The 25692-nt window shown below is 35.4% G+C and overlaps 2 protein-coding genes across 5 annotated transcripts; both read right to left on the reverse strand.

The window, feature by feature from the left end:
• Positions 1 to 718: 718 nt before the first annotated feature.
• LOC125200692 (isoamylase 3, chloroplastic) lies at positions 719 to 14552 on the reverse strand. Of its 2 annotated transcripts, none has more exons than XM_048098427.1 (24): positions 14213 to 14552; positions 14078 to 14132; positions 13926 to 14009; positions 13668 to 13822; positions 13191 to 13272; positions 11819 to 12055; positions 11092 to 11196; positions 10536 to 10640; positions 9662 to 9796; positions 9486 to 9572; positions 9207 to 9264; positions 8122 to 8185; positions 6932 to 7031; positions 5709 to 5809; positions 4870 to 4921; positions 4431 to 4493; positions 3957 to 4046; positions 3802 to 3874; positions 3516 to 3595; positions 2979 to 3083; positions 2788 to 2886; positions 1812 to 1873; positions 1243 to 1351; positions 719 to 1099 (listed from the first exon to the last, which is right to left on the reverse strand). In XM_048098427.1, exons 1-24 carry the CDS (start codon positions 14293 to 14295, stop codon positions 986 to 988), a joined length of 2298 nt encoding a protein of 765 aa, XP_047954384.1. In that variant the 5' UTR covers positions 14296 to 14552; the 3' UTR covers positions 719 to 985. The 2 variants fall into 2 exon arrangements, with proteins under 2 accessions (XP_047954384.1, XP_047954383.1); XM_048098426.1 differs by having other exon boundaries at positions 13191 to 13284; positions 14213 to 14551.
• A 931-nt stretch (positions 14553 to 15483) lies between these two features.
• Positions 15484 to 24400, reverse strand: LOC125214812 (protein FAM91A1-like). 3 transcript variants are annotated; one of them, XM_048115980.1, is made up of 12 exons: positions 24266 to 24400; positions 24053 to 24185; positions 23704 to 23821; positions 22909 to 23005; positions 22111 to 22217; positions 21452 to 21574; positions 21214 to 21357; positions 20145 to 20205; positions 19671 to 20069; positions 16947 to 18486; positions 15750 to 16102; positions 15484 to 15662 (listed from the first exon to the last, which is right to left on the reverse strand). In XM_048115980.1, exons 2-11 carry the CDS (start codon positions 24178 to 24180, stop codon positions 15847 to 15849), a joined length of 2973 nt encoding a protein of 990 aa, XP_047971937.1. In that variant the 5' UTR covers positions 24181 to 24185; positions 24266 to 24400; the 3' UTR covers positions 15484 to 15662; positions 15750 to 15846. The 3 variants fall into 3 exon arrangements, with proteins under 3 accessions (XP_047971937.1, XP_047971943.1, XP_047971952.1); XM_048115986.1 differs by having other exon boundaries at positions 19671 to 20053; positions 21214 to 21367; XM_048115995.1 differs by lacking the exons at positions 15484 to 15662; positions 15750 to 16102 and adding an exon at positions 16297 to 16774.
• Between the last annotated feature and the right edge of the window lie 1292 nt (positions 24401 to 25692).

Here is a 25692-nt window from a genome sequence, read left to right on the forward strand (position 1 = left end):
TTGTAGTACTAATAAATACATAAATTTAAATGATATTGTATTTTAAATATCATTGTAATTTTTTCACAAATTGATATAGGTGAAAATTAAACTGATGTGTCACTACATCTAAATGAATTCTCAAACTTCTTTTACATAGGTCATCTCTCCCTAACCACAATTTCCGATCATAATTATCATAATTAGAAATGACATCGTTTTTTTGAAGCGGTTCCACGCCGACTATCATGGTTGTTTTTATCTATAATTAAGTTCGTATATTTATTCATAGCTTTCTTTGTATCCATCTATACTTAAGTTTGTATATTTATTCATAACCTTCAAAATATGTAGACAAAATAAAAACTACACTTAAAGTTTGACTCTTTAATATAGCAAATAAATCTTTTTTATATACTATTGCATAAGTAAAACAACACAAGTGATGCCACCTCGTTTATTTAGGTTCATGTATATGTTCACAATTTCAAAAAAGTTACGCTTTTAAAAAATGTTATGCTTTACTATGTTACATGGATTGATGGATATAATATCATATATCATTTGATAGTATTCGATTTGATAAATAGATAAGATTATGTCTTATAAATATTATCCGGTTGAGTAGACTATAGATACAATCCAATACTTAAATTCGGGACAATGCCATAGAATTAATTTTGGCTTATGAGTCATGGACGGGTAATCCCCGACTAAATCAATGTCCGACAATATCAAGAGCAGCCAAACACCCAAGTTTTATTGTAGATACATTTCAATCATAAAATGTTTCATCACATGGCTAAGAATCTGTTTCGACAATGACTTTGTGTAATCTTTAATAGTATCTGTGTTCTAACTTCAAAATAATTTCACCTATTACAAGCTCAATTTCCTAGCTCTTGCGCACTGATAGTATCTCTTATTTAGGGTTCCTCGAGATTTATTTCTTGAAAATATCCAACTCCTCTTTAGACCTCAAAATGCAGCGAGCAGCAGCATCCATCTATCGCTTCGCTTCAAGAATAATACAAGAGTAGGGGGCCAGATTATACGTCTCCTTTATGCCTGGAGCGCCCTCTGGGACGATGTCATTTGGGGACTCCAGATTCGTATCCACCTACGTGCAAGTCCCATGCATTGTCATATGATTAGAGGCTAGTTTAAACGGATGATGAAATGGTATACTACTCATAAATATTGGAGATAATGGAGGAAGTCTCATTCCATCAGGAAGAAAATTTAAGACTACTGGAAACTGACCACACGAAACCATTGTCTTCCTTGTGGAGGAGGGGGTATAAAAGCTTCAACAAAGTAGTCATGCGCATTAAATGCCACATAAATATGACCTCCATTGTCTTCATGAAGCCTGAAAAATCACAAATACATATTAGCGCTTCTACAAGGTGTTGGATGTGATTAAAAGTCAATTCCTTCCTTTCCAGATTAAGGGTATATCACTGTTTATTAGAAGCAAAAAAGTTATTAAGCTGCCATATTTTTCTAGTGGTGAGCAAAAACTGACCAAAAATTGGAAAACTAAACCATTTAGAAAGGATGTCGTTCTAGGAATTCGAAGTATATATGATAAATAGACATAGCAAAAACTTTTCCAAATGACCTGATGTACTAATTGCAAATGCTTGTTCATCTAATATCCGGAAATGCAAGTCAGGTTATATATAGATGTTTAATAAATTTCAAAATTTCAGTAGATTGAAAACAAATAAAAGAAATTCACAGAAGTGCTAGCGATTTTATAACAAATAAAAACAAAATTCACAGCCATGGATATCTTTAGCATGAAAATTAAAGGGACGTATCCTTACGTGAAAGCGAGAAATTTACTCTCATAGTTTTCCCAGTTATCCTCATGCCACGTGACTTCATTCTGCATCAAAATAATGTCAAGCAATTCTTAACATGATATATGCAAATTGTAACACAAGTAAAACAATAGCGCGAGTATTTATATTAGCATAAAACGACATACATGGTTGCAACCCTGATCTGAGAAAACAACTAATCCCCTAGATTTGAACTTTATTAGCATTAGCATAGAGCTGTTCTGATTGAAAGGTAGGTTCGCACATCTAGTTCATCTGCAACTGCAATGGAGAATGGATAGTGCTACCACCCTGGAAACCAAGTTACCTTATCTTAGCTATTTTCCTTTTCACTGCATAGCACTACATGCTTGAGTGAGAAACAGTTAGAATGAGTGTGTTAGTTTGCCAGCTGCTGCAGACCCCTTCATAGGTTAACTTCATTCTAGTGTTTTTCCAGGCAATCTGCCATAGTAGCATCCACTGTTCCGACAATCAGCCTATTCGGAATATGATTATGCTATATTGATTCTATAGTGCCTGAGAGCTATCTAAATGCATATACTAAATCGATATAGGCTTCACTTCTCATCAAGTTCTTGATGAGATTTTTGTGAATACAAAACCATCAAGAGGACACACATCCCAAACTAAGAGCTAGCTTCATTTAAACCTCTGTGCTTAACTCACTCAATTTACTATATATATTGAGCTGGAACAGCCAAGAGTACACGCTACTTCCCAGGATATGTTGCTCATATAGTTTCATTATTGCACATAAATTGACAGCCACTCTGGTGTCTTTGATATCTCTATAATAGAAACGAAAATCATATAAGACCCAAAACTCAGAAATCGTTCCATGTCAGGTACTACTGAAAATGTCGAGTTAAAAAGCATTTCCACTCAAAATTTTTTATGTACAAAAGATTTTAACACAGGAAATAGATAACACGAGTAACAAAATATAAGAATTTACCTTGTCAATGAAATTTTCTCTAGCAAAGATATGACGACTCCGTCTAAACTTTATCATCTCTGAGAAAAATCGAAAATGATTGCCCTTCTTGTCCTTTAACTGTGTCATCAAATTACAAATTTCATTTGACTTATTCAAGTAGGAGTGAGAGAGACAAAGGTGATGGAAGAATTATAAGAAAAAATACATACTCGTCCCCATTGGAAATTATTAAGAGCATTGTCGTGTCCGTAACTATTATTATTTCCAGAACGAGTGTGGCCATATTCATCACCCATTAGCATCATAGGAGTTCCCTAATGAGTCATGAAAAAGAAATAGTGTTTATATAAACACGCATAAGATACAAGATATCCAGTGACAGAAATTACAAATAGCTAGGATCGAAAGTTTATAAAGTTTAGTACTAGCATGGCTTAAATATTACAGGCTGCCTTGTTACCGAAAAAGTGAGACTACAAGAAAAGGAAAGTGCATATGATCAGTATAAAACTTCTCAGTTTGCACTATATAAACCCAAAACAGGAAACAAAATGGAGCAACCCATTGCTTTTTTCCTCTTCCTTGATAATAGACAGTTTAGATAAATAGAATTAGCCAATAAGAAATTAAAAATGGGTAGCTCTCAGATGGATTTCTACTTTAGGAGTTACTTTACATATATAGCAACAATAAGTGGTGATTTCCCTAAAACATTGATAAATCTTAGAGAATTTGAAAGCGTTTACCTGGGATATCATCAGGGCTACTTGGAAGTTTTTCATTTGGCGTGCACGCAATGCCTGAATATTCGGATCTTCAGTTTCTCCTGGTATTGATATAGTAAAGGATAAGACAATAGGAATACACAAGAGACTCCTTTGCTTAAACAATCATGACTATTTGCAAGATAGTTGCAACATCATGTAGTGCATGCAGCACTATCTGTATACCACTACAAATGAAATGGTATGAGACTGATTTATGTGTGTTTGTTCACGAGAAAGGAAATTTACATATGGAATCCAGATCTACCTTCAAACCCACAATTCCAGCTGAAGTTATCATTGGATCCATCATTTCCACCTTCTCCATTGGCATCGTTGTGCTAAAAGTTCCATTAAATGGTAGAAAGTGAATATAGAGTTGATTTCTACCAAATTGATGAAGACCATGATGACTAGTGATACCTTATAGTTGTATGAGACAAGGTCATACAATGTAAAACCATCATGGGCGATTACAAAATTGATACCATGATATGGCCTCCGCTTATTGACCTAAAGGCAACAAAACTAGGAAGTTATTTGGATGTGCAATCACAACACTTCAATAAATCAAGTCAAAACCAAATCAATAGCATCTTTACAAGAGATTTTATGGCTAATTAAAATGTTACACTTATATAGAAATAAAAATATCTTATCAGACAATGATAAACGGATAATGCATTAGAATTAGACAACTTTGAGCCCTTCACTAAAGAAGATCTAGATTATCACATTACATATCAGTTCAAACTATAGAAAACAATGTGATAGACTTATTTGTACTAACAGGTTACAAAAGTTAACAACCAGTCTTAGAAGCAAAATCATTAGGACGAACATTACTTAGCCATAGATGATAGAAAAATTAAATTCCATGGGCTGAATAATACTTACTCGGTACAGATCAGCAGAACCAGAAATCCTAGTAGCAAAGCTTCCTTTCATACCAGGGTCACCCTGTTTTCAAATTAAACCAAGGTTAAAATGATTATTCAAATAAAAGCAACTTTGCAAAAAAAAAAATGAGCATGTATGAAATGCTTTCCTTTTAGATGTGGTGTATTATCATCAATATTAATTTTAGAGTAAGAAAAGGTTGTTTCAGTATTGTAACGAATTATGATTGCCTCAGGCTGGGGGTAGTGGACTACAGCGAGAATGAGTAAAGTTAAATATAGGAAACTATTTATCCCCAGTCCATACATTGTTCACTAGAGAGTTCCCATAAACATCTTTTCTATTACCTCAACTTATGTTTATAATTTCATAAAATCTGAGTACAGATACATTTCAATATATGTTATCTCATTGAGATTTTTTCAACTTGCAGCACCTTTATAAATTTTCTAATGTCATCGCGGTATATTCCATTCCATTCAGCCCACCTGCAAAGCCAAAGATTCAGACTGTGATATTTGGGTATTGTGTTAGGTTACACAGAGAAGAGAAGAAATGGAAAAAAATCAAAGTATTTTTAAATGTTGTGCACATTATTACCTATAAGGTTCTCTAATATGCATTGTCAGGCCTCTACATGCAATCTTGGCTTACAATAAAGACCCAACTTGATAAAAAATTATAATTTCAAATGTCAAAACAAAGAGATTGTTAAGAGTAAAGGAGATGAATAATTGATTGAGCAAGAACTCCAATAATAAAACTCAATGAAAATCCCAAATTCAAAGAGATATTCCACAAAAGAGGAACGCTCATGTCACAAGCACAAGCTCCCGTGAAGATCTAAAAGTCCTAGATGCATATTATGAAAATCTATAAATCCCAGATAATGTTATCCTAATCTAATCAAACTAAATAACTGAACAAGGAAATAATTAAACTAATAATTAATCAATAGAATAACTTTTATCGCTGCGTGTGCCCTAACAAGCACCTCGTCCTCTATTCCTCTTCATTAGTAAAGTGGCTGTAACAGAGATACTGGGGAATCTCCTACTAGGATCAAATAACGTGAGCACAGTATCTTGCATATCAGGTTCGTTAATAAGCTCAATTTTGGCTATCTATGATCTCATATTACACAATGTTCTCATCTCACTCATGATGTGTATGTCTGTTGCAGACTGTATAATATGTAATGACATATTTTAATGTTTGCACCAGTTTACATATGAATATAAAAATATACAAAAAAGTAGAAATTACAGAAGTTACCTATCCCAGTTCGGAAATTTTCCAACGAGATATAGTCCTCCACAATCCCAAGGTTCTGCAATGATCTTACATCTTGAGAGGACACTGTCTTTAGCTATTGCCTGCATAATTGAAGCAGTCAATACCTCACATGTGTAGGGCTAACAAAAAATGTAATACCCTGGGCCCATAGGGTGGTGCCTAGTAATGACAGAATAGTACAACAACACAACAATACAACAATACAGAAACACAACAGGCTCCATTGACAGCTACTAGGTTGTTACCCTTGCTTTACCAAAATAGTCAATCCAAATTGTTACAAGATAAATCTTCAGACATCCATTTGAACAACATAGGGAATCAAAATAATATTCTTGTGAATAATAGATAAGAAGATTTTATTGAAATTGCAAGACTAACTATCTCTTTTCCTTGGGAACCAAATAGAAGACAAGTAAGCAGTACTGCAGTAGCACACAATAATTGGATAGGAAGCTATTTGTTAGCACCCTAGCAGTATTCCATTCACATTTCCTATTTCCCAAGAGAAAAAAGATGAATGTTTTTCAGGGGATTATCTGAAAGGATTATCTAGTTAGCATAGCTAGTGTTGCAGCAAACATGTGCAACGAAATGAGGAGCAACTACATGGTGTCATCTCAGCTATGAGCGGTTGATTACATGCAAAAGAGGAGATAATGGTACTGGACTAATCAAGAGAACTGAATTCTAAGACTAAACTTTGGTCCTCTGGATCCGAAAAAACTAAATTGGCTTTATTCTTTGCGCTAATTGGTAAGACCAACTAAGATCATGCATAGAATCAAGTGAAATGGAGATCAATTGTTCTAAACTTTGGGCCTCATGGATGTACCTTACACGAGATTTGGGTTTATCACAGAGAATCCTATCTGTAGACCTATAAGAATTATGAACTTACACGAGATTTGGGTTTATCACAGAGAATCCTATCTGTAGACCTATAAGAATTATGAACTTGACAGGTAAAGCTTAACTTGCTTATCAAATTATTACTTCTGCAATTCACAGGAAAACAAGTATGGAGACGGTTGAAAATTGTGACAAAAACCAGTATAGGAAGGGGTGACAAGACAATAAAGGAATAAATTCAAAATAAAGAATAAAAAGATGCTAGAATTAACACAAGGTACCACTAGTAGTTACCCATCATATTATAAATTGTAAAGTTCCAATCCCACTTGAAGGGAGTCATAAATTACCCTGATCAATGGGGGAGCACTGAGGGGAGAACCATCAGTTCCTCGACAAAGCACACTAGCCAGATCAAATCGGAACCCATCCACATGATACTCAGTTACCCTGCAGTTAGAATGTCAATCGAAAGTCTGAAAATCTAATTTATTAAAACTTGATTGCAGTAGCAACTATTAAAATGCAGTACAAAAAAAAAACAAATAAAAAATTCTTTCAAGCTACAGAAAGGTAGTACTAACTAAAAAGATATCAGCAATTTCATTTAATTATATTATCTTGCTGGTACTTAATAAATTGAGAACTAGATTTTCTAATAAAAGATTACCACTAGAACTAGTTAAGACACCAAATCACAAAAATGTTTTATCTAAAAAAGGTAGAAAAGTTGCACTTTACTATTTCTGAACAACTCCTATTGAAGAACATCACACAAAGAGTTACTTTTTGATGGTAAATCACTGACATAAAAGGTTGACAACTTGCCATGATTAATAAGATGATTATGATCACATCTTATCTCTAGTGTAGTTTAAGTGCTACTTCTTGTTTCAGTTAGTCAGAAACCCAAATTATTTGAAAAGACAAAATTGATCCCTGGATGAAAAATAAGAATAACCACTCGGTTATATGTTGTGTACCCACTTTTATAAAAACATGTAGAAAATAACCACTATAAAGGAAATCAGGACAACCTGACTAGTTTCCTAAATTTAGAACAGATCTGGCTTTGCAACTTTAGTGGGCCAGGAGTGCGTCAGACCAGTTTTGCCACTTTCAGCAGTTTTGGATAGCAACTTTTGTCAGGTTTATGGGTTAGAAGTCAGTCAAACCAGTTCTGCCAAACTTTCTGCAGTTCTGGCATTGCAACTTTTGGAAGTGGGAAATCAGTTTTGCCAACCTTTCAGTGGTTCTGGTTTTGTAGAGTGCCAATGATTACCACGCAGATTTTGTCACATTAAAGGGCTTTTTTGTTCCTTACTTTCAAGTGGGTATTTTCATGTGCATTATCAGAAGTAGGTATTAACTATTAGATCCCTCTGAACTTACTGAACAATGGATGTATGAAAATTGCACTTTCATTGATGGTGGCATGTTCAAAGACAAATATAATGCGAAATGATAATTTGTATGCATGCATCAACAGCCATATTGGACACCTCCAAGGTTATGAGATCAGTATGAGTCAGAATAATACCAGTGCCTCAAGCTGTCAAGTATCAGTTCCATGACCACAGGATGGTTGCAATTCAACGTATTTCCTGGAAACAAATAATTTGGTTAAATAGAGAGATGTCACTTTCTAAGTGACCGATTTAAAACATTAAATTCGTGAGCATAAATTCAAGAAATGTGAGGCAAGCAATCAATATCAAATATGCAGGTTGCTCAAATTTCCGTCATCTCATCAATGGTTTCATAATCAATAAGTTAACTTGATTTTGTACAATGCAGAACCACTTGAGCATGTAGATCATTTGGTTCAAAGTCCGAACTAACCTGAGGCATAAATATTTTAGCTACGAAGTGCAGGCAGGTCTTTAACTATTATGTCTCATCCTCATAACCAATTTAAAGCGGAATATAATATTGCAAGTTGCAATGATTCGTTAGTATGTACCTGTCAAACCACTACACGATAACCATATAACTAATTGTGCTAAGTTGAATGAGAATATGAGTGTCACTTTTAATTTTAATATGCAAAGGGAATACAATACATTCTTGCTTTCGTTTTGGTGGATATTTAGAATCTTTCGGGATTGCACATTATGGGAGGAAAACAGCCTTAGGAAATTGAGAGAACATAATTGGTTGTGAGGTTGAAAATGGTCTATTAGATACTAAGGGACCCTGTACTGAGATGATCCCCCTGAGATACTCTTAAAACCATCTTGAGCAAGTTGTGAAAAGTCTATCTACTATCTAGATGGGAAAAAGGGTTACTCTTTTAAGGGGGGTTTGGTGGATTGTCGTTTCAGCACTTTGTTGGTCATTATGGTAAGCAAGGAACAGGAGAAATCATCAACAATATTAAAGATCCTTAGAGGAGGTGCATGAGAGATTAGAGATTAGTGTTTAGAGTTGCTTGGTAGGCCTTAAGGCTTAAACTGTAACGAATTATTACCCACCTTCGTTTCAGGTGTAACTAGAGATTGGAATATAGTAACAGTCTATATGAAATGCCAACATATTCGCTTGACCAGAACTTGCTCTTAAAGATGGCTGGGTGCCACTATAGTAATGTGCATTGAAAAGTGAGTTCAAGGATTAAAATATTACCACAACCAGAGAAATTCAACAGCTGCGCATTTTGTTGGAAGTTCATCATGTAATAGACCTACAAAAATTTGAAGACATTGCCAATAGCATCAATGAGTAAACAAAATCATTCTCTGACATCCCGGATAGCACACGTGAATATCTATCATTGTTGTTAATATATACATCTATACTTATCTTATCATGTGGTTATGATATGTTTTGGGTAATTTACTATATCTGAAAGTTTGGCAAAAGATAGCCCAGAAAAAAAAAGCAACTACATTGCAAGACCTTCACCTTGTTGTCTATGCCACGAAATGAAGTAGTATATGGATGTTCATCATCAGCTTCGTTTGTATGATTGTAAACAACATCCAAAATGATCTGAGATATATTTCAAGAAACATAGGCCAAATCAAGAACTTTATTTTAATATTTACCATCGGATAAATTGTTGATTTTATGAGCACTACCTCAATTCCAGCATCATGGAAAGCCTTAACCATTTGTTTGAATTCTTGGGAGGCATTAATCGGTCCTCCACCATTGCTTGCATAACGACTCATAGGTGCAAAGAAATTTATAGTTGAATAGCCCCATGTGTTGATCTTGCAAACCATAACACTTAAAGCATCAGATGTTAATTTTTCTGGAAGTACATGCACAAGGACATGCAAATCTTTGACTAGTAGGATCGATAAAACCCTAATTACATTACATAATCTACATATCAACAATTAACATGGATTAAAGCCATATTATTCAATATCTACAGCTTGACTACCTTTTCGCCCCCTGCTCAAACGTCACTATCTGCATATATACCATCATGATGGCTAAAATGGCCAGAGAGTGAGAGAACAGAAATAGTAAAAGATATGAATTGGTAGCCACAAGTTCAATAGCCACTTTATGCCATCCTGAATGAGTCATCCAATTTTATTCTCTCTCCACACTAGAAGAATGTTTCGAACATTAACATTAATTATGATATCTCTCCATAATCAAATATTTCTTCGTAGCAATAACTAACACAAAAACCTATTTGCTGGAAAGGCATCTAATCTTCTCCTTTAATTCATGAATTTAAATTCCTACAATTGCACAAGGACAGAGAACATGCCATGAAACTCAAGAATTCAAACATATCTAGCCTCATATTGACGTCCTACCAAAAGCATTTAAGTGCAAGCTGACCAAAAATCCAAGATAGAGAGCCTCCACATCCATCACATGAAAGATTTCCAGCACTTAAGTAAGGTACACAGATGAAACCTGATCACATGCAAATTGAAGCCACAGATTTGACTCACATGATCAACAAATTCATAGAGTCAAAGTTTATACCAAGTGCTCTCTTGCATTTGGGCGCCTTTGGAGCTCCATTTCATCAAACTCGAACACAGGGAGCAGCTCAACTGCATTGACACCAAGCTCCAAAAGATGTGGTATCTTCACAAAATTGGATACATATTTCATTAAGTAAAGCATGCATTAATCAAGCAAGTCAGCATATATGAAAATATGAATGTATGATATCAGAACTACTACTCTCTTCCCTATTATTGATACTTCATTGAGTATACCATGTAACAAAAATAATAGTGGTGAGGGCCTCCTCATATGCGCCAAGAATTATTACCCTCGCTCAGATGTAGCTGCACATCGTATCGAACTAGGTAGACAATTCTTGTGCTTATTTCTTTTATGTTTGTGATTATATGTGTTGATTTCCTAACAATTTAGTGAATAACTATAGATATATTTGGAAATTTGTATGTAAATATTGAGTGATGAGAGGGGGTGAGGGTGGCATATGCCCCACCAAGCCAAAGGCTGGCTCCCTGATATAATAGGAACAGAAGTAAAAGAGATTTAACACTTTGAAGACATGTAATATTACCTTCTCTATCATACCAAGGTAACTGCCACGTATGTGTGGATCCAATCCACTGGAATCATCAGCTGTGAAGGCCCTGACATTCATTTCATACAAAACAAGATCTTTCTGCAGAATCAGAATATATTTTTTTAGTCAAACTGCACAAAATTTACAAGAATAGAGAGAAACGCAAAAAATTCAAATGCAAATCTAAGTGAAAAACTTCAAAACATTTATAATACCTTAGTTAAAATACAACACATACGACCCAAGACTAAATGTCATTGAAGTATTTGCTAGCATATTTCTATTGGACACTAGCAGATTCCAAACCTTCAGCGCACAACCGTCCACTCTCAAATAAACTCAATGACACAAATTGCTAAACCACTCAATTTGAAGATAAGTATAAACATTGAGGTCACTGAAGTATAGTCTCAGCATGCCAAGAGATGAAACAAGTTAATTCTCTAAATTTCTATATTACGTAGCATGAAAAAAAAAGTGCCAAACAAGAGTTAGATTATCGGCTCCCAATAACCAGACGGTGATTGTAAAAAAGAAAAGCATGCGATCACGAATTAGTAGCTTGAAAAGGGATACATTTGGCCTCCAAAACAAACACATACACCAAATAGCAGTAAAAGCACTCAGGCATTTTGAATATTCGAAAAGCATATCTCATAGATAATCACTATTACCTTTATTATAACTCTTGAGAGACATTTAGTGGACTTAGTTCACTAACCTCATGTATATTAGGAAGCTCATAGTTCTCTCCCCAGTCAAAAGGCAAGCCATCAAAATCGTAAGTCCCAAAAAATTTAGACATCTTATTGCTAGCATCACCAAAGACTCGGCGTCCTTCAACCAATTTTGCATATGGATCAAGTAAAACATTTTTGTTATCAAAGCGATGTCCTTCACGCCAATCTCGATGTCCATCAACACGATAGCCATATAAGACATTGCTACGTGGCAATCCCTGAGAAGCAAAAGTTTCAGAATCAATTTAGCTGATCAAGGGAATCATGTTAAAAAAAAAAAATTGACCCTACTGACAATTAAAATGAAGTGAAGATCGACCATAAAAGCAACAAAGTCGACTCTCATAACAAACCATAAATAATAGTATCCTTGTCTCATTTAAAATCTCTTAATAGGCTTGCCCCCTCCGTTTGCTGGATTCAGACAATACATGTGCAAATTGCTTTGTATATAAATAAGAGAAATTATCTTACTATCATCCCCCATTCACAGCTAGAAAAGGTTTTCACAAGAAAGCAAGCAAATTATTGTTAGTAGTATAATCATCATCATCATAATTATTATTATTGCTATCGTTGTCATTATATTTTTTTGATAATACGAGTATAAATGGACGAGGGTTGAGGGTTTCCAGATAATACAAGGTTAAAAAACTAAAGAACATTACAGTTTTATATAGAATTAAACCTCTCCAGCACCTCATTATCAGATTCCTACAAGATTTCAATTTTCAATCATCCTCTGGAAAAGAAATTATGCAAAAGACAGCCATTCTGTCAGCAGGCCAGTAATTCAAGGCCTCGGAATTTATGGATAAGCACATGGACAAAAAATATAAAATAAAGGCAAACTTTGCAGCAATAAACAGGGATTTTTCTCTAAATTGAACTAATGGCATACTTTTGTGGCATATTTTGAGGTACACAAACCTGCCTAAAGCTCAATTTGGAAGCAAGACAGGAAAAGAAGAAAAAAGTTTACGAAAACTTGTACTACTCTTTTAAGCTTTCCACAGGCAAAACTCGTTTGAAGGACATTGGATGCAGATTAATAGTCAAAACCCTGCTGTTGCAGTACCAAACAAGCTAATTTCTCATGCTTTCTCTAGTAATTCTATAGACTATAATAAATGTCATGTGGGACCTTGTAACTTCTGTAAAATGAGTCATCACTTTATGATAATATCTACTCCTCTCATCCATCTAGTTGAGGCTCTTTTCTACACTTTGCTGATCACTTACTCTCACTTTTACATGTAACCTTATGAAAAACAAGAATGGATTCAGAGCAGATGTATAGAAGTTTAGAATTGAATAAGCCAGTTAGCTAATTTCAGAAAAAAGAGAAACTACCTCAACACAGATGTGCCATATATCTCCGGTCTTATTTATTTGCGAGTCCAACGACAATTCAATCATCCCGTCTTCAAGTGTGCTATTTGTTCCACTAAAAAATAATTAATGACTTGGGAATGAGTAAAACCATAAAATGCTAACACTAACAGGCAGAGGAGTGAGGATAACCTAAAATATCCCATGCATACAACATGAAATACATCCATTACATATTAATCATGTTTAAAGTGCTGTTAACAGTTTATCATTTAAGAAACGAGATGTCTTTAGGTTTTTCAATAGAGAAATTTAGGCATATCAACAACAAACCTGGTGCCCTAGAATGTCATGGGAGGAAATAGATCAAATTTTAAAATACAAAATGAAATTAAATAATCATGAATTCCCATGTGTAGGGTAGACAACTAACAGAGATGGATCAAAAAACCAAATTAAACTTGAGTTGATAGTATGAGCTAGAAGTTACACTCTCACCTCTCTTGCAGACTTAAGCAGAGGGTAACTGCGGTAGCATTTTGAGAGAAAATCGCAAAATTAATTCCAGTTTCAGCCTCTGACACTCCTAGAGGGTGTGATTGACCTGGCAAAACTTTCAGCGATGGACCCTCTGATTTCTGGAATGCTTGTTCCTAGGATTATGAGGCAATAATCAAAAGAAGCAATCATTTTGAAAATGAGAGCACCTAAATTGCAACCACGCCCTCTATTGCAATAAATCATCATCAACCATACCTCAACCACCACACTCTGCTCACCAGCTCGAGCTGCCTGCACAGATGAACTCATATGGCGGCTTCCACCAAATTCTCGTCTAACCTGAGCCGAAAATCCTCAATCTTAATACTTAAATTCAGAAAATAGTAAACAATAATATAGGAGCTTACCTTACTGAAAACTCCCCGCTGAGAACCCTTTCCTTCAGTTGATGCCGAACTGCAACTGCGGTCAGGAGAGAGAAATCAACCAAAAGAGAACGCATTAGCAACAACATAAACAGAAACAATATCCGCCGATTTTACCGGACAATAGCCGGGAGGGCGCCGAGCGCGGGAACGAGAGCGGAATTGCCGTTGCTCCAGAGAGTAGTGGAATGCCGAAGCATAGTTACTTTCACGATCAAACAAAATCCGCAAAATTCAAATCAGTACTTCTACTGAATTCACTGAGAATTCTTCTTTTGTTTTTTTGTCAGAGAGCGACGCATAATCAAATCATATCATCCACGAATTACGAATACCAACTTCACCGCTCAAAATGGAGAGATAAATGAGAGGTGAAAATCGGAATATACATGTGAGTGAGTATATCGGAGTTAGAGCTCCGTGGATGAAGAGACGTTTCATGTCTGCCACGTGAATGAGCGACCTATTTATGACGCTTTCTTCGCGTCTCTTCCATAAAATATCCCCATTTTTTTGTTATGTTCCCTCCGTCCGTCTATCATTAGTTTAGTAAGTACTATTTCTTGGTGTCGCGGATTTTTAAAAAAGAAAAAAAATAGGTGAAAAAAATTTAGTAGAATAAGAGTCTTATTTATATATATATTAGTTTTAAATAAAATTTGAGTGAAATAAGTTAGTCAATTTATTATATTTATAGTAAAAGTGAACGAGACTCATATTCCCGGACGAACTAAAGTAACAAAACGTGACTCTTGTTCGCACGAAGAGAGTAGTACTTTTTCATTTACATATTCCAGTGTCACTCAAGTTTAGACTACATATAATTGTTATTTCAGTCTCCGACTCCCACGATTAAGTTTAAGGTCGCATCCAAAATAATATTGTGTTCGAATGTATATGGCTACATCGAAAATACAATGTTGGATCATGAAATTTGATCATTTTTATTTAAATTTTTATATATTTCAATAAACAATTTACTATCACTAAAATATTTTTTTACTACTACGTGTATAAAATCAATATAGTAATTACTAGTATTAGAATCTCTTTATTGATTTTTGTGTGTAATAAACTGATATCGGGAGTTTTCATCTTGTCCATTTATTTTAAGATATAATGCGATTATAGGATTGATCTTGGTTATGCACTAATTATTGTTTCACTTTAACATACCCTTTTAGCATATTAGTTAGTGGTAACTAATAAATACTAGTATATGAAACAAGATTATCTTTTTGTATTTATTCGCAATGTCTTGAAGCAATAAAATGTGCACGAACAGAAATATTTTTTAGTACTAGTAGTATTCTTTTGCATGAAATGTGCAAAGCATTCTTGCACCCAAGAACAAGTTAATCCTAATCAGACGGGAAAGTGCAAAAGACTTGAAGCATAATTGCACTCTATAACAAATGAATAATAATCAGATGAGTGAACGCCTCACACATAATTTTAACTATCTAAATGTGTCAGTTTGGCCTATTAGCTTCAACCGCCGATGAAAAGAACATTCTCATTTATGTACTTAATACTCTGCAGGCACACTTTAGCAGAGAAGCAGAAGCTGGACACGAAAAAGAGCATCGATATCAGAAAAGAAACTCGAAATGTATGACAAGTGCATCTGAAATAAGAGAATTTGGTCTTTTACCTCATCAAGCATCATGGCCTGCTACAATGGTAACCTGAAACACCAATGCTGCCTGTGATCTACTATGACTGGGAGTCTGGGAAGACCAAATTGAATTCTAAACTTTTTGTTTGACTGTCAAAGAGGAAGTCGCTGCCGATGCCTCAGCTATTAAGGAGACTGGTTGACGAGCTTGTAGGCAAGCACCGATATCAAAAGGACGAAGCTCAGACCCGTCAAATAGAAGGTTTACACCCGGGAGAGTTACTTCTTTGCCATCAACATCCTCTGATTCACCTTTCCCAGTGCCAATGACGCCTGACTCTTCAAAGGGCCTGGCTCCAACCTCGTAGACTGGGTTTAGGGAGTATGACCTACAATATCAGAAAGACATGGTGGTAAAGTTCAAATCAGTGAAGTAAAAACATATCGATATGTCTTCCTCTTCACAAGCCAAAATATGCTATCAGTTCAAAGGAATACAAAAAGTTTGTTATCCATATATTTAGAACATGGTTCGGGTCCTTTGGTGGTCCATTGTCCTTCCAAACACTAAATCAATACTATAAAGGTTTTGTTGAATCATCCTTTCTGTTGGAGTACACCTAATTCTAACATGGCACCAGGCCTAAGTTTGATTAGTTGTACCGGCCTACATGTGCGGGGGGAGTGTTCAAGCCACCCTTTTTATGCTTCTAAATATGAGTTCAGAGTACTCTCTCCCCTTATAAGGCATTTTAAGAGGAGATAGGCCCAAATCTAATAAGGATCATGGCCTAGAATCCAAAAAATAGTGTGTTAGATAACTTTAACTGTAGCAATGATGGAGAACTATTTGAATCAAGGGCTACTCTTCCCATAAGATCAGAACCAGAAACCTCAATAAGCTAAAAAACCAGATTTACTAGCTATGAAGCTCACATAATGGCTGAGCTCTTGTACAGATTTGCACGAAACTAGTATAATCAACCGAACATTCTGAGAAGATGCCTACTTGATGAGGTAGTTGCCTGCCTATCTTAGGAGTTAGGACTTTTTGACAACTTCTGAAAATACACTAAAGAGGATCAGAAACCAAATAGAGAAATAGAGAGAGAAGAAAACTAGTAGTAGTAAATTAGAAGTTTGATTCGACTTATGGAGACAGGAATACTTTTAAGAAATTAGAAATGCATTATCCATGCATGAGTAGCCAGGACATAGCCAACGAAGACACACCTTAGGATATTACCATCAAAACTCAAAACTTCAGTCCCAGCTCGGTGCCTGTTAGCAAGTTTTAGCCTTTGGTTTTCACTTAAGGCTCCTGAAATAGGAGAAGAAGGTTCTGCAATGGGATTCCATCTTCCACTAGCATAATTCATTAGTAGTTGAGAAGATTCCTTTTCCTTAACGTGCTCTTTCTGGTTAAGAAGTCTTGCAGTAGGGCCTGATGCTTGGTACTCAGAACAAACATAAAGCAACCTGCCTCTTAAGTCCTGCATAGCTTCATGATACTCACTCGACAAATCTGTTTGAAGTAACTGTGAAGAAACCACTCTCCTGCATATACTATTGCACAATTGGGGACTAAAAAGTGGGACACCGAATTGTGCACCAAGTACAACCCATTCATACTTCTCTTTATCAACTGAAAAGGTTTCTAATTTTCTCTCGTTAAATAGTCTAAGTAAGCGAATATAACCTATTGTCCACAAATTTATCTTTTTCGATATATCATGCAACAATATGTTTAACTTTGAACATTCCTCTCCACTTAGCCCCAGCTCCTCCCCAATACAAGCCACTGAACCATCACTGTTTTTCAAGGGCAATGGAACATCTAGTGTTACAACATTTCCACCATCGTCAAGGTCATTCTTGCTCAAAGGTTGAACCAACACAGCAGAATGTTTAAGAAGAGAATTCAAGCAGTGTAATAGAATGCTTCCATTAACTAAATTCCCTTCGAAATTTCCTCCCAGACCCCCAACCGTAGATCCATCCCATGACCATATAAGGGCTTTCTCACAACCAGCTAATGGTACAGGAAGTAATCTTAGACACTGGCCTTTCATCATAACAACAGAAAGAGGTCCACTGGATAGAGCAGTGTAAAGCACTAATTTCATCCAAGGAGTCATGGAAGAATGTGTTGGAGGACCAAAATGAACAGGGCCCTTTGATCCAGGCAAGACAGAAGAATGAGGAAGTGGAATCATGGACATGACAATGTCATAGTCACGACGAAATAGACGACTCAATGTGGCTGGGGACAGAGCAGCCAAGCTTTCACAACGAAGTATATCTACTCTGTATTTCCTTATTTTCTTTAAATCTTTTCTGGCAGTCAAACTTTCAGCAGAATCTGAAATTTCCTCAAACTTGGAACTAAAATTAGAATCCTCTGCATCAGAACTAGTCTCTTTAGATAACGTAGTAGATAAAGTATCATCTATACTAGTTCCACTGAGCTCAACAGAGTCATTAGTGTCATCTGTTTTATTCACGCTATTTTGAGAACTGTCACCTTGACAAGCATCAGTTGTCAATGAAGCGGTGTCCTCCTTGGTCACTCTCTGTCTTTCATCAGTAACAGTTCCACCTGAAGTTAGGCATTCAAGAATACACCTGAGGCTGAAAGCATGATTAGCAAACTCTTGTAACCCTCCTTCAAATTTAGCACCCTCTAGGGTCATAAGATCATTGCAAAGGTCAGCAATGCTTGTGTGACCTAGTTTTCCAGCTTCATAAAGTGTCACAGCATGAGATTTCAGACCTATAATGTACAAAATGGTGAAGTCAGTACAAATGTAAGAAATATTAAGCAATCAGGTACCTATACATAAAGATGCCTGATGAGTTGCCTCGAAACTAGCAGAAGTGCAGGACAACCCTCAAAGGCAAGAGGAATTAAAGAAGCAGCAAACATTAGAGGAAAATGTTAAGGCCATATGACTATTTAGATAGTTCAGAATCCAGGAAGAAATATATACTAATATACCGAGTCTTCTTCCCATCGACCACCAACTATGCGGTTTGAAAGGCAGAAAACAGTGATATGAATCTATTTGATTCTTAAATTATTCTCTTCATTGGAGTTCACCAAAATAAGGATGTTGCTTTTAATATGTTATCTTATTCCTATGCGATGTAGCTCAGAGAGAAATCCATTTCAAGATATGGATTCTGAAATCAAACCACCCAAGAGAGTTTTCCTAGAAAGGTTTAATTTGCATACTGCCTCAGATGATTATATCCTTTAGCAGATATCTTATGTGGAGACCCCATTACAAAAGGAGTCATTGAGTAAGAAAACTAGCTGATCTCGAGGATAACTAACCTCTTTCTTTGCAAACTGTACCACATTCATTCTGGCATAGTAAAACACAGTTTCATTAATGTGTACAGACATTTCTTACCTAAGCTTCTAACTTGGTTATTTAGTCCAATATCCTCAATCATTATAACAATAAACTCAAAAGAAAATTTGCTTTATTCTGATGTTAATCCACTACAAAGAGGTTGACAGCATAGAAATTTCTCCCAATGGGTTTATCGTCTCTAATTTTGTTCTTTGTCTTCAAGGTTGGGAGTCTTAAGTCAAATACTCATGAGTTCTTTTCAACCGTTGCAAGAAATAGCCTCAGGTTTCAGATACTTCATTCTCAAAAGCATAAATAAGGAGTAAGGAATTTTAGTAATAAAACTTGAGAAAACTCATCAAGTACGGGGACATAATCCATCTTGGATTCTACCCAGTAGTGTAGAGCCAAATAGATATCCCTGCCCCAACTATAACCACATTTATAATGTTGTTTTTTGAATCGCAACTCTTCAAGATTCAATATAAAGTTTCATGGTCTAAAAATTTATCTTGGTTTAGTAAAATGTGACACCGGACATAATAGAATTTAATGAAAAACATATGTATTTGGAGAATGGTTAGACACAGAGATAAACCTGGAGAGACAGATCCCATCATAAGATATGATGTTATATTAGCATCAACAACAAAAGCTACACTAGAGCAGTCGGCAGAAGGACTAGAGTTTTCTGTCCATAATACATCTGATGATTGACGACTGCTGCCATCACCAAATAAACTTGAAGGACCCATACTAGCATGAGAACCAACTTCGTCATCACTGAGCATACTTCTAGGAGATCCAGATGAATAAGAGTCCTGAAGAATAGAGGCTGGATCAATAAGTTTCACTGCCCATCCCAGTCGACAAACAAAAGATGCAGCGGCCTGTAGCTGAAAGATATCAGCTTGCAAAGTCAATGCCAGTTCAGCAACAGTTGAATTCTCGCTTGACACCACAAACACAGCATATAGCAACCTGCTTACACAACCCACTGTATTTATATGTAAAGTTGTTTACACCTTTAAAGCTCTAATCCAAGAAAACGTAAGAGATCGATGCATCTTACTCTTCAATGGGATCTTCATATGACTGCTCCCTGTTTGAAACAAATCCTTCAAGCTTTGAAACTGAAAGACACATAAAAAAGAAAAAAAAAAGGAAAACATTAGCTCTCTAAGTATAAATGTTTAACATATAAGCACACAATCAATATTATGCATATGGATAACCCTTGTCATATCTATCATTTCTGCTGCCTTAATGATGTTACCTATTTACTTTCCTTCTCAATACGAAAGAAACAAAAACTCTCCAATTTTACACAAGATGAGTTTGATAGCAATTCGGTCAGTTGTACAGACTACAATCACGGAGTCACCTAGTTTGAATGAGATGGTTGCATCTAATTATCTTCTAAGGTCATTATTTTAGTCTAGGAGGTCTTACTGTTTATATTGTTAAGATAATCGTCAAGTGAAATTAAAAGCTTTGATAAGTCACAGTTTTCAAGGAAATAAGATCATCCAAACAGTTTAGAAATTCTAGGCATTTCCTCACCAAATGTTTGGATCAGTAGAACAGGACAATTGGGAGGATGAATCAAACAAAAGCACTTTTATACCATCCGTCTTACCCATCTCATTTTTCTCAAAATTGAGCATGATGACAACACAAGTGCTACAGTGTTTTTTTAAAACCAATTGTGAGACAGAGAGCTAGTAAATCTTCAATAGTAGAGTGTTGAAACTAAGGATTACCTTATAAACATTAAGGTAATTTCCTCTTCTTTGAGGGTCAGGTACAAGTTTGGGCATACGAAACCAAAATTAGTTCTCAATTTATTTTACTCCTATTTACTTTCACCAAAGCAAGGTTTTAGGCCCAACTCCAAACATCAGTAATTCTTTAAAATACTAGGTCAGAGGCTTAAGGTTGATCAAATTGATGACAATGTTTTATGTATTCATTTCATTTGAAAGAAACAGCAGAGTATGGAAGATTAGAGAGATCAAATCAAAAGGTTTCTGTCATTTCCAAAATGATAGTGGGCATTCTCTATATAACTCTTCACTATTTTTGGTAGGAATATTCAAATTTCATCTAAAAAGTTTACTAATAATTTCTCAAAAGGGTACCTTGGAAACGGTCATCAGGATAAACAGGAACATCAAAGTACACGAGCCCACGGCGAAATAGACCCTTAATAATTTCCGGATCAAATAGGAAGAAAGAATTGGCTTCCTCCTTATAGATTTTATCAATTTGTGCTGATTCTTCTTCTGAGAGTTTCTATAGGAGAGATGGAGGTGTCAGTTGCACTTTTACCTCTGGAAATATGCATTAGGAAGTAAATTTGGTCAAATGACAGTAGACCTTGAATTCTTCCAAAGTAAAGTTGACAAGACAAACTCCCCACCATGGCTCAATCACAAATTCAACAGGTTCTATCGGCAAGAGTTCTTTTGCTATGGACTTATTTAACTTCCACATAATTTTCTGAAAGGCTCCAACAAAATTAAACTCTAGTTAGATGGGCAGATAATTGTACTATGTTTGATAAGGAACATCAAACATTGCAGCAAGTGGAAGATTTAAAAATGCCAAGGGTGCTAACTATAAGGGCAATAGTGCTTTCGCATATCAGTTCCATCGTACTCCGTACTTCATAATCATGAACATAATTTACTTCAGCATGCTGGGTTTCTGAGAAAGGGCACTTTTATTAGTAAACACAAAATTTCAATTTTCAGTACCTTACGAAGTTTGAAAGATATAAAATAAGTATTGCCTAACTAATGGTTCCAAAAAAAATTACAGATAATATCTATCTGAGTCCTTTACTTGCTTATTGTTTCCAATCGTGGTGCTTCAAGGAGAATGTGGTGAAATAAAAGCAAAGAAGAACTTTTTAGCTATCTATTTCAAATAAGTTTTATGAATATGAAACAATAAGAATACTCATGTATTAAATTTGAGAGCATTGTGATCTGTACCATGATGTACAGAGAGGGTATGCTGTCATTAAATCCTACCTTAGATCTACACTTGTTCATGATGTCAATGAATTCATTTCTTCCGATTCCTGTGATCCGCAGGGCATCTGCTGCACTAAAATTGGGAATACTGTCATAGGGTTGTTCTGCAAACATGTTGCGTAGAAGTTATAAATACCACGGAAGAGAAACGCTGATATAGAGTGATAGAACTGAAAGTTTAAAGTATATTAGCAAATGTGCTCCCGGCTGTGCACTGATTATCTAATGACATTGAAATGTAATGAGTACTGTTATTCATGCATCCTCAAGTACACTAGATAATGACATTGAAATTTAATGAGTATTGTTATTCATGCATCCTCAAGTACACATAGCCCTATTGTTGATATAACAATTTGAGTCTAGGTAAGAAAGTAGTAGTAGTTCTTTGGCACCAATACTCTGCTTCTTGCATGTACTATTGCAAATTCACCTATGCAGTATCGATTCATTATGGCCATGAATGTGGCATTTTATGGATACATTGGTAGTAGTTCTTGAATGCAATGCCGCTACATACTCTTCTACAGAATTGTTGGACTTGATAAACATCTTCCAAACTCCACTATCAGAACTGTTAAGCATACTGAAGAGCGCGGGGTACAAGAATGAGCAAATTAATGTATAAGAGGGCGAACTGATTCCTTCCGGATTTTGGGTGCTAAAGTGGTGGCCTGACTAAATATGCTGCCATATATGAAATTTTACAAGCAACAAGTGTGTCAAACTAGCAAGTGAAATTCCAGCATAAAAGAAGAGAAAATAGTGAAGCCTGTGAACTGTGAATCTTCATACCATTTTTCATCACTTCAAATAAGATGTCACAGTAATATTTGAAAGGAGAAACCCTCATAACACGGTTAACATACTCTGCAAGATGGTAGGGATACATCTGCAAAAACAATCACCAAGTTAATTGTCAGAATCAGACTGAACCAAACAATACTCTTTTTCGTTTTCTTTTGTTAGTGAGAAGGGGATAAGAGGTAGGAAAATAAATTTTAATAACTAAATAAAAGATTAAGTACAAGGGTGAGGAATTCCACACTGAACAAAATGATATACTACTAAAGTGATGAATGTGCAGAAGTAGTTAAAATAAGTGTCGCATTTTAAAACAGATGCGACAGATCCTTCAAAGAAAGGTTGGAGCTATGAAAACCTTTAGATTCAATAATACTAGTAGGAAATTATTAGTTTCATATCCTAGCCTCACAGTTTCACAATGATCTCGTCAAGTAAATAATAGGAGGCATCAAAACTTTTGTCCTAGACTAGAGTAGTAGACTTAACACTACAGCCTGAGATTATTAAACAAGCTTTCTCTCCTCCATAATCCAAGTTTTGGTGCGAATGCTGCTCCCCCTTTGAATGATATCAGTAGCATTCATACTAACTTGTACCATTTAATTATCCTCCTGACTCCATTTTCCATATATGTTACCATTATTCAGCTTCATCGCTCGACAACTCAACAATTTTTTTGTCAGTAGCTTTATATTCACATTTCAAATTTAAGTGGTGCCTAAATTACCATGACACCTAAAAACTCAGAGAATTAATGGTGACATCAGTTATTCATTAACACACCGCTAGATTCCTCCGTAGATAACGCATCATTTCCTCATAGTATTCAGCTTCTTTGCACACCATGCGAGCAAAACAAGTGTTCCAGGGGAGTCTTTTTTTTATGCAGTGATCAATTATCCTGCATGATACCAAAAAACTAATTAACGAAGTGTTAACTCATCGGCGAGTTCTCAATCATATCAAACACAGAAAACTACACACAGAACAAAATATTCAAGCAGCCAACACGGAGTTAGCCGAACAGAATCAACGGATTCCTAATTTCTAACTGATACATACAAAATCTACATAGATCAACACAAATAAATCGATTGCGCCAGTAAAACCGAAGCACATAAGCAAATCGAACCTGCGGTGCCAATCTTCCTTGGAATTCAGGGTTGATTGAAGGCGCTTCGGCAGGTTCTCCCAGGGGCACTCTTCTGTAATTGCTTGGATTATCAACTGTTCCTCCATTGTCTCCGGCGGACGCAGCATTTTGCCTGCGAAATCACCGAAGTCGGTTACTGATTCAAACGTTTTGTTTAAAAATCAAATTAAAAATGGATCGCAAATGTCAGACCTGTAAATTAAAATCGATGAATCAGAGGCGAGTGGAGGGATTAGGGATTGATATCTTGGCATGAATGAATGCAGAAGAATTGGAGCTTGGAGCGGCAACGATTGATTATTGAGCTGCTGCAACGAGGATGAGAACAGTCTCAGATTTGGTATGATGGAATAAGAGTTAGTTATATGTATAACCGTTAGTTGTTTGTATATGGCCGAACACTCAAAGCAAGTGGACCCGAAACCGCCGGTTTTCAATTTCTCTATTTATTCAAACTTTATCAAAATGGCATAATATGCTTCCTCTCTGTCAAATTAATTGATGAACTGTTTTTAGTATGAGATTTTAAAAATTAGATTTAATGAGTTAAGGTGAAGAAGTAGTAGAAATAATAAAATATATAGATGAAGAAATAATAAAATATGAGAAGAAATAAAATAATAGAGATTAAATGTATTGTTTAAAGAAAAATAAGTGACTCTATTATAGAGAAATTGAGTGAAAAGGTAAAATATGAGAATTCAATATAGAACAATGAATAATATGGAAATAAAGAGTATTTGCAGAGAAAATTAATTTAATAATGGAAGTTACATATTATATAGTTTAAATAAATAATAAGCAAACATCTAACCTAAATAATTACTATATAAATATACCATTAAGTTACAAAATTGAGTACTCCTTTTGGTCCTATTAAATGTCTAATATTTTCTTATTACGATTACACTGATAAATATCTCATTTCATTTTTATTTTTAAGTGTACTTTATATTCCACTAACTCATAAGACTCACAATTATTATAAAATTAATACTCTATATAAAGTAGGAAAAATATTCTACTAACTATTTTCACCAACTTTCTTTCATCAAGTTAAACAATTTTTTAAAACTCGTACTAGTCAAATATAGGATGTCTATTGAGCATCAGATGGAGTATGATGATTGAGGATCAGCTAGGGTCTGATGCAACTCTATAATCTCTATAGATTTTTTAGCTCGTTGCACCCATTTGTAATTCAAATTTGCATGTCTCGTGTTGCAAATCGTGATGGCAGGTCGGCATTCTTTGGTCCTGATCGACATGTTACCGGGGCCTTGCCTCGGATACACTAGCGTTGCCAGCCCATGGGTACAGAAATACCAGCGCAGCCGCGAAACGGTGTTCATAAACGGATTATGAGGTGTATGTCTCCTTTTCTGTCACTAACATAATCACTTTGATCTTCACTTATCACTTTGATCTTCACTTTTATTGTTTATCATGCATCATAATCTGTTCAGGAATACTATGTTCTTGGAGTAGATAATCATTTTATATATGCGATGAATACATGTTTTTTGAAGTCAAAAAGGGCAATGTTGTATTCCACTGATTAGTGGCAGCACTTCAAGTTTCACCACAATTACTAGAAATATGTAAAACAAACATCGGAA

The sequence above is a fragment of the Salvia hispanica genome, chromosome 1 (assembly GCF_023119035.1).
Source record: "Salvia hispanica cultivar TCC Black 2014 chromosome 1, UniMelb_Shisp_WGS_1.0, whole genome shotgun sequence".
Lineage (NCBI taxonomy): Eukaryota > Viridiplantae > Streptophyta > Magnoliopsida > Lamiales > Lamiaceae > Salvia > Salvia hispanica.

Excerpts from the sequence above, each read along its gene's own strand:
- LOC125200692 (XM_048098426.1), bottom strand. The coding sequence starts at position 14,295 with ATGCTTCGGCATTCCACTACTCTCTGGAGCAACGGCAATTCCGCTCTC. Across the intron at positions 8,186-9,206 it reads GTTGAATTTCTCTGGTTGTG|GAAATACGTTGAATTGCAAC; the intron begins GTAATATTTTAA and ends ATTTGTTTCCAG. Across the intron at positions 4,494-4,869 it reads ACATTAGAAAATTTATAAAG|GGTGACCCTGGTATGAAAGG; the intron begins GTGCTGCAAGTT and ends ATTTGAAAACAG.
- LOC125214812 (XM_048115980.1), bottom strand. The coding sequence starts at position 24,180 with ATGCTGCGTCCGCCGGAGACAATGGAGGAACAGTTGATAATCCAAGCA. Across the intron at positions 23,822-24,052 it reads AAGGAAGATTGGCACCGCAG|GATAATTGATCACTGCATAA; the intron begins GTTCGATTTGCT and ends GGTATCATGCAG. Across the intron at positions 22,218-22,908 it reads ATTTGAAGTGATGAAAAATG|AACAACCCTATGACAGTATT; the intron begins GTATGAAGATTC and ends ACATGTTTGCAG.